We start from the raw sequence: 9,224 nt of genomic DNA, 5'->3' as shown, positions 1-9,224 counted from the left end.
GAAAAGATCCAATAGCTGAAGAAAGGAAACGTTTGCGTTACTTACATAACAATTAAACTGGCCTCAGAGGAGTGTTGCAACAATAACTCCCTTAACCGTATATGCCGGTTCGTCTGAAGAGAAAGTAGGGGTAAGTATTTATTATTATTATAGTTGATGATGATGACAACAACAATGACAAAACAATGATGATGATGAATATGGTGACGACAATAACAATAGATTCTATTATTTGATTCTTTATTGCCCATAAGGGGCTAAACATAGAGGGGACAAACAAGGACAGACTAAGGGATTAAGTCGATTACATCGACCCCAGTGCATAACTGGTACTTATTTAATGGCGGCGAGCTGGCAGAATCGTTAGCACGTCGGACGAAATGCGTAGCCATATTTCGTGTGCCGTTACGTTCTGAGTTCAAATTCCGCCAAGGTCGACTTTGCCTTTCATCCTTTCGGGGTCGAAAAATAAAGTACCATTTACGCACTGGGGTCGATGTAATCGACTTAATCCATTTGTCTGTCCTTGTTTGTCCCCTCTGTATTTAGCCCCTTGTGGGTAGTAAAGAAATAGGTACTTGTTTAATCGACCCCAAAAGGGTGAAAGGCAAAGGTGACCTCAGCGGAATTTGAACTCAGAACGTAGCGGCAGACGAAATACCGCTAAGCATTTCGCCCGACGTGCAAACGATGCTGCCAGCTCGCCGCCTGACAATAAGTTCTAATATTTGACAACAGGACAACAAGGTGAGAATGGACGAACACAAACACAACAAAATTATTTAACATAAGAGATCAAGTTGATGGGTTGAAATTTGTATGTGTAACAAAGATGTGACATTGATAATTGAGACAATATATTACAATTTATTTTATAATATAATGATGTATTGATTATAATGCTAACAATATATATTTATTCACTGCTTTGTGGAATATATATGTTACAATAGCAACAATAATGTGTAGCTTAAGAGAAATGCTAATTTGAAAAAAATTTTTAATTTAAAATTTTAATAATTTAATTTAAATTTTATATTTTATATATATATATTATATATTATATTAATTATATTTATTTTTTGTTTTTTATGTTTTGGTTTATGTCTATCACTGTTTGAGTTGCCTAATAGTGGTTTTATCTCTAATTTAATTTATATTTATATTGTGAAATTTGATTTAATCCTAAATTTTTCCCTGTAAGTTTGGATATACTCCCTAATATAATTATTATATATATATACTCCCTAATATAATTATTATATATATATAATTATTATATATTATATATATATTTTCTCTTTTTTAGTTTCAGCTCAGAGCTGCGGCCATGCTGATGCACTGATATATATCTTATTTCTTTATTGCCCACAAGGGGTTAAACACAGAGAGGACAAACAAGGACAGACAAACGGATTAAGTCGATTATATCGACCCCAGTGCATAACTGGTACTTAATTTATCGACCCTAAAAGGATGAAAGGCAAAGTCGACCTCTGCGGAATTTGAACTCAGAACGTAACGGCAGATGAAATACTGCTAAGCATTTCGCCCGGCGTACTAACGTTTCTACCAGCTTGCCGCCATGTATCTATCTATCTATCTATCTATCTCCTTCTGGGTGTGTATATCTGTCTATGATAAATTGCCATTCAAATAGTGAAGGAGAATGATTATGGCTTCTGAGAAGAAGATGCTCAGAGGAAGTAAATGCTCAGTGAAGTATCAACATTTAGACTTTATGACTGAGACAATGTGTAAAAACATTTTTAAAAAATATACTCACACACACACGAATTTGTATCAAGAAACAAGACATTTAATGACATTAAGGCTCAATACTTTTAGAAGGGTAACATTTATTGGTAACATTAATGTAACTTTGTACTCACACACACACACACACACACACAAATACATGATACATATATTAGTACATTTTTATACAACTGTATGCATATATAGAAATGAAAATTAAATTTCTTGTGTAATATAAGTGATAATCCAAAAGAAATAATAAGACAGGTATCTACCTAAATATAAATAAAATATAAAAGACAGTGTACATTTAACACATTAAGAGGTTTCCATCATACGAATCCTTTATGCTAGAAAGAACAGCTAAATTCCAAACCACTAATTAGGGATAAATTCTCGAAGGGAATGAAAAATAAATATATTTACGATCTATTTCCTGGTTTGGAATTTAGCTGTTCTTTCTAGCATAAAGGATTCCTATGATGGAAACCTCTTAATGTGTTTAAATGTACACTGTATTTTATATGAATAATATATAGTCTATTGACTAATTTATCTATACGCTAGCCCACTAGTACTAAAAATTTCTAAAATCTTTATTACCCTGATATTATTAATTTTTTTTTTCATTTCATCTAGTTTCATCTCACGAGCTGTGGCCATGCTGGGGCACCGCTATTTGGTATTGCTACATGATTTTACTTCACGAATGCTTTTTAGCAATTGACATTTGGTGCATGAGAGAGTTTGATGCAGCTGCCCTCATCTGCACCTCCTGCCGTGAAGTTGGTTCATCTGGGACACCTGACAGGAAGAGGGTTAGGATTATATTTCAAAATGGGTTGGTTTTTTAGGGTTTTTTTGTTGTTCTTAACATATCACTTATTAAACAATGCTTCTTGTGTATTAAGGCATGGTGAACAACCTACCTTATCTTTAAGAAGTTTCAATTGGTCACGAGTTGTTTTCCATGGATACTTCTCTTTAGTTTCCCCTTTCTCTTCATCCAAAATGAAACCTTCAAGAAGACTGTCAAACTCTTGCCTCCTGAATAAGAAAATAATGGAAAGATTCAATTATTATAATGTGGCCACCACAATCAACAAGGTCTTTTAAAAGATAAGGAAAGAGAGCGAAACATTATATCCCCACCACCACCACACCACTTAATCCATTTGTAATTATTAGTCTTTTACTTAAAGAAGAAATCTCATTTTGACAGAGGTGGTAAGGTAAAGGACAAGAATATTCTTCAGTACTTAGCTACATTTGATCATGTTCTTATTTCTTTATTGCCCACAGGGGGCTAAACACAGGGGCGACAAACAAGGACAGACAAAGGGATTAAGTCGATTACATCAACCTCAGTGCGTAACTGGTACTTAATTTATCAACCCCGAAAGGATGAAAGGCAAAGTCGACCTCGGCTGGATTTGAACTCAGAACGTAAAGGCAGACGAAATACCGCTAAGCATTTCGCCTGGCGTGCTAACGGTTCCGCCAGCTTGCCGTTTTGTATTCAGAACACTAGAACACTTGATCATGTTCTGAGTACAAGACCTCTAAAGGTTGACTTTTCCTTTTTTTTTTTTTTTTTTCACATTTCTAGGAGGTTTGATAAAATAAGGTCAAGGACAGGGGTTCGTAAATTAGCTACTGCCCTACCCAAGCATATGTGACTTTGCATCTCTGCGAGAAATCTGTGATCAAGCTGCAATCCTAGATCAGATGCATAATAAAGATGCATGTTTCATGTCTGCAGCAGTGCCAGCCTGTGTGCACACTTAGTGGTTAGAGTGTTTGGCTCATGATTATTAGGCCATGAGTTTGATTCCCAGTACTATGTTGTGTCCTTCAGCAAAACACCTTTATTCCACATCACTCCAGTCCACTCAGCTGGCAAAAACATGTTGTATCTATAATTCAAAGGACCACTCTTGTCACATTTTGTGTCATACCGAATCTCCCTAAAAAGGGTACACATGTCTGTGAAATGCTCAGCCACTTGCACATCAATTTCAAGGGCAGACTGTTCTGCTGGTTGGATCAACTGGAACCCTTGCCATCATAACCAATAGAACACCAGATTTTTGTCTATATCTACCAGCTGGACCATGTGGTCATTAGAAAGTCAACTCTCACATTCTAGGAATGGTTACTGAAGAATATAAACAACAATGACTTGAGTGTTGTTACGTGCATCAAGAAGGACAGTCTCAGTAGTCTCTTGTGAAGGACATTCAAGCTTAGGAATTGTGGACAATTTCTAAGTGTCCTTGGAGATTTGTCTGTTCAACATAAAATCTACAGTCATGTCTGTGAGGAGCTTTCAGCAACCAAATTCATTCATAATGAAACTGTCCTACATGCATTCATCAGTTGTTCATGTATTACTAATTTATGGAGTAACATGAATGAGCTATCACCACATGTGTGACAAATCCAGCTATCAGCCGGGCGAAATGCTTAGCGATATTTCGTTTGCCGCTACCTTCTGAGTTCAAATTCTGCCAAGGTCGACTTTGCCTTTCATCCTTTCAGGGTCGATTAAATAAGTACCAGTTATGCACTGAGGTTGATATAATCGATTCAATCCGTTTGTCTGTCCTTGTTTGTCCTCTCTGTGTTTAGCCTCTTGTGGGTAGTAAAGAAATAGTAAAGAAATGCCGCTACATTCTGAGTTCAAGTTCCGCAGAGGTCGACTTTGCATTTCATCCTTTCGGGGTCAAGTAAATAAGTACCAGTTATGCACTGAGGTCGATATAATCAACTTAATCCGTTTGTCTGTCCTTGTTTTTCCCCTCTGTGTGTACACCCTTGTGGGCAGTAAAGAAATAAGAAACCGCCCAACCCATGCCAGAATGGACAAGAGATGTTAAATGATGATGATGATGATGATGACGATGAGACATGCTGCTGTCCTTCTATCATACTTTCTTATCCTTCAATACTAAACCTACTCAGCTGATGGTGTTTTGTCTTGTGTGTACTTGTTGACCTCACCAGTGTTGGTACCATGACAAAAAGCACCCACTGCACTTTGTGAAGTGGTTGGCAGTAGGAAGGGAATCAAGCTGTAAAAACCATAACAGAGCAGACATTATAACTTGGCACAGCTCCCTTTATTCTATTCATATTGAACCATCCAATGCACACCATAATGGAAAAAGGATGTTGATGATGATGATGATGATGATAATGATGATGAGGAGGGGGAAGAAGAAAAAAAAAATTTTAAGGGCTGCCAATTGGCAGACTCATCAAAGCACCAGACAAAAATGACTTGTGGTATGTAGTTACGGCCCTTCACTTCCCGAGTTCAAATCTTGCTCTTCAATTTCGCCACTTATTTTCTGGATCAATAAAAAGCATCAGTTAAAGGCTGAAGCTGGTTTAATCAATTATAACTTCCACTAACACACACACACACAACACACACACACACACAAAAAAAAATGTCATTGTCTGCCAATATTACAAATCAACATGATTAGAGTCCTCAATATACACATAAATATTTAGGGAACCTTGCCAACACTCTTTACTTTGCAGATAAATCAATAACTGATTCCATCTGAGACTGGCTGAAAAGAGGAAATATTACCAAAATGCGACAGAAGGAAAACGTCTACAAATAAACAAATGGTAATTCCAACTTACTTCTCTCTCCGGGGAATTTTGCCAACATCTGGAATCACAGTCATATCTTTGCATTCTATACGGAATTTGCTTAGCAACGTTGCAAGTCTAAATTGAGAAAAAAAATAAATAAATAGAAATAAAAGAATCACTTGAATTCAACAGAATGAGTGCAATGATGGACAAAAAAATAGAAATGTGGGTATTTAGTTGCATCTCTTAACAATCTGAGTTCAAATCCTGGGATATTCATGCTTTTAAAAAAAGTACTTAAAAAATTTAACCCTTTTGTTACCATGTAGGTGCAGGAGAGTCTGGGTGGTAAGAAACGTGCTTCCTGAGGCGAGCTAGCAGAAATGTTAGCATGCTAGTCGAAATACTTAGCGGTCTGTCGTTACGTTCTGAGTTCAAATTCCGCTGAGGTCAACTTTGCCTTTCATCCTTTTGGAGTCAATAAATTAAGTAGCAGTCACACACTGGAGTCGATGTAATCAACTCAGTCCCTTTTTCTGTCCTTGTTTGTCCCCTCTATGTTTAGCCCCTTGTGGGCAATAAAGAAATAAGAAATGTGCTTCCTGATCACATGGTTCCATTTTCAGTTCCATTATGCAGCATCTTGAGCAATTGTCTTCTATAGCCTAAGGCCAACCAAAGCCTTGTGAGTGGACCTGACAGATGGAAACTGAAAGAAGCCCATCACACACAGACACACACACACACACACACATATATAGTGAAGATACATGGCCTAATGGTTAGACTGTTGCACTTACAATTGGTAGATCACAGGTTCGATTCTCAGGTCTTGCAGTGCATTGTGTTCTTGAACAAAACACTTCATTTTACATTGCTCCTTCCGAATCATTGGTGAATGTTGGCTTGCTCACCTAACCAGCAGGATGGCATCATTCAAGACTAAAATGATGCAAAGCACATTGTGACCAGCGATGTGTAACAACACCTGATAGTCTGGTCAGCCAAGTGATCACATGGTCATGTGTGTGCGTGTGCATGAGCATGCACATATGTGTGTCTGTCTGTCCCCTACCACCACTTGACAACTTGTGTTGGTGTGTTTATATCCTCGTAACTTGGCAGTTCAGCAAGAAACCAATAAAATGAGTATGAGGCTTAGAAAAATAAAACAAGTACTGGGGTCGATTCATTCGACTAACAAATTATAAGCGCAGGAGTGGGCTGTGTGGTAAGTAGCTTGCTTACGCCTCGGGCTGACCAAAGCCTTGTGAGTGGATTTGGTAGACGGAAACTGAAAGAAACCCGTCGTATATATGTATATATATATGTGTGTGTGTGTGTGTGTGTCTGTGTGTGTGTCTGTGTTTGTCCCCCCAACATCGTTTGACAACCGATGCTGGTGTGTGTACGTCCCTGTAACTTAGCAGTTCGGCAAAAGAGACTGATAGAATAGGTACTAGGCTTACAAAGAATAAGTCCTGGGCTCGATTTGCTCAACTAAAGGCGGTGCTCCAGCATGGCCACAGTCACATGACTGAAACAAGTAAAAGAGAGTAATTCTTCAAAGCAGTGCTCCTGAATGGCCACAGTCAAATGACTAAAACAAGTGAAAGATAAAAGACAGGGGTCTGTCATAAGCCCCAAGACTCATAAGGCCAGAGCTTAGCCAGGTTTCCACAGCATACAAGTCACTGACATTACAATACCCTTGACACTGCTAAACATGGAACTGGTCCATCGCAAGCTCAACTTTCCAACGACTACTACTAGACCTCATTTATATTTGAGTGGATTGAAGCAACATGAAATGAAGTGTTTTGTCCAAGAACACAAAACACCATCCAGGAATTGAAACTATGACCTTATAATCATGAGTGAAACATACTAATCTAGTGGTCACTAGTTCATCACAGAATCAACTTCGCAGCATCTGCTAGAACTCATTTACAACTCAGTGGATTGAAGCAACATGGAATGAAGTGTTTTGTCCAAAAACATAATAATGAAGTCCAAACCATGCCAGCGTGGAAGGTGGACATTAAATGATGATTGCAGAGACCCCCTTTGTGTCATGACTGACCATGAGATTGTACCTAGGAAGTTACCTACCCAGGTACAAGTCCAGGCAAGGTTTTTTATGGAAGACCAGCAGTCGCCCATGCATACCGGCCTCCCCTCTCCACACCACCGATGTTATCCAAGAGAAAGGTAAGGGCTGATACAGCTTGGCACAAGTGACGTTGCAATTCCTTTCTACAGATGAGTGAACTGGAACAATGTGAAATAAAGTATCTTGCTCAAGATCTCAACACGCAGCCTGGTCCGGGATTCAAATTCACAATCTCATGATCGTAAGCTTGATGCTCTAACCACTGAGCCATGCACCTTCATAAATAATCATTATATATATATATGCCTGTTGGTATTTATGTCTGTCTCCAAATGCTTCTCAGTATATCTCTTTTTGTCTCTCTCTATGAGCGTTTATGTCTTCCTTCCTGTTTGCCTGCCGTTACGTCCAGGAATTGAAACCATAATCTTATTATTATGAGTGCATCTAACCACTAGGCCATGTGCCATCATTTTTGTTATAGAAAATAATGAAGAATTTAAATGTGCAGACTCCAATTGTCTGTTGTGGCATGGTTTCTACAGCTGGATGCCCTTCCTAACACCAACCACTTTACAGAGTGTACTAGGTGTTTTCTACAAGCCACCAGCACAAGTGTATTTTATGTGGCACTGACACCTGCATGTACGGATGACGGCAATTTTACTCAGCTTGATGCGTCTTCTCAAGTACATCAAATCTCGAAAGAGTCCAGAAGCTGGCTACCCACATGGTTCTTGGTCTCAAGCATTTGTCTTATGAAGAAAGGCTGAAGACGCTCGACCTTTATTCTCTCGAAAAACAACGATGCCGTGCTGATGTCATTCTTGCTCACAACATCATAAGCGGAAAGTGTAACCTCTTGAAAGAGCTGTTCTTCACTCCTGCTCCAGAGCGTGGGCAGTGGGGTCACTCCGAAAAGCTCTATCTATGACGATTTCATCTCAATCGAAGGAGAGGGGCTTTCTCCGTCCGGGTTGAGGATCCGTGGAATAAGCTGCCAGATGAGATAGTGAAGATGCCAATGACTGCTCGGTTCAAAATCTCTCTTGACCGGAAATGGCCTGAACTCTTTGTATGACCATCCTCCCTGTACATAACTCCCTGCTTTCGCCTTTTGAGCCAATAAAATAAAATTAAATAAAATTAAATCACTATAACTCCCGGTCCCTTGTAATTTCCTCAAAAACGTTTTAAGACACATGCAGAAAGTAAATAGAATATACTGGAAAGTTTTAGGCTGTTGACTTACTGTCGCTGTTCACGATCCAGTTCTCCCTTCTTGGTCCCAGCAGTAAATACCCGTAACTTGTTTTTATTCCAGTTAGATTCCAGGGAAATCAAGTATGGAATCAACAGAGTCAGACCTGGTAAAAGAAAGAAGAGAAATGTTAGCCACAAACATCCATGAGGGAAGAAATACTGAAGCAACTAAGAGAGTTGCAGAGAAAAACAAAAAAAGATAAATGCATGATAGGTAGGGACTCTTGCAATCCATTGTTAGGGGAAGAAAAAACTAGGTACAGTGGGAGTGGTGAGGTGGGGTGTGTTATATGGATCAGGTGTTTTATATCTGGTACTTATTTAGCAGTCTCATTTACTGAACCATTAAGTTATGGGAATGTAAACAAACCAAATCAGTCGTACAATAGTGGTAAAGGGAGACAAATATACAAAAACACAAATATATATGTGTGTGTGTGTATATCATCAGCATCAGTATTATCATCATCGTTTAACA

At 38.6% G+C, this 9,224-nt stretch overlaps 1 protein-coding gene across 6 annotated transcripts in view; it reads right to left on the bottom strand.

Annotated features, from left to right (window-relative positions):
• LOC115216820 (solute carrier family 12 member 2) overlaps window positions 1-9,224 on the bottom strand; it is a 371,203-nt gene that overhangs the window by 1,840 nt on the left and 360,139 nt on the right. For all 6 annotated transcript variants that reach the window (XM_036506827.1, XM_029786404.2, XM_036506823.1 and 3 more), the window contains 4 exons: window positions 8,736-8,850; window positions 5,419-5,505; window positions 2,688-2,805; window positions 46-113 (listed from right to left, as the gene is read on the bottom strand). In XM_036506827.1, coding sequence (XP_036362720.1) covers window positions 46-113; window positions 2,688-2,805; window positions 5,419-5,505; window positions 8,736-8,850 — 388 coding nt within the window. The remainder of the gene's footprint in view (window positions 1-45; window positions 114-2,687; window positions 2,806-5,418; window positions 5,506-8,735; window positions 8,851-9,224) is intronic.

Source organism: Octopus sinensis, linkage group LG10 (assembly GCF_006345805.1).
Source record: "Octopus sinensis linkage group LG10, ASM634580v1, whole genome shotgun sequence".
In the NCBI taxonomy this organism is placed as follows: Eukaryota; Metazoa; Mollusca; class Cephalopoda; order Octopoda; family Octopodidae; genus Octopus; species Octopus sinensis.
Note: the sequence above shows the minus strand (reverse complement) of the source record. Positions and strands in the feature narration are given on the sequence as shown.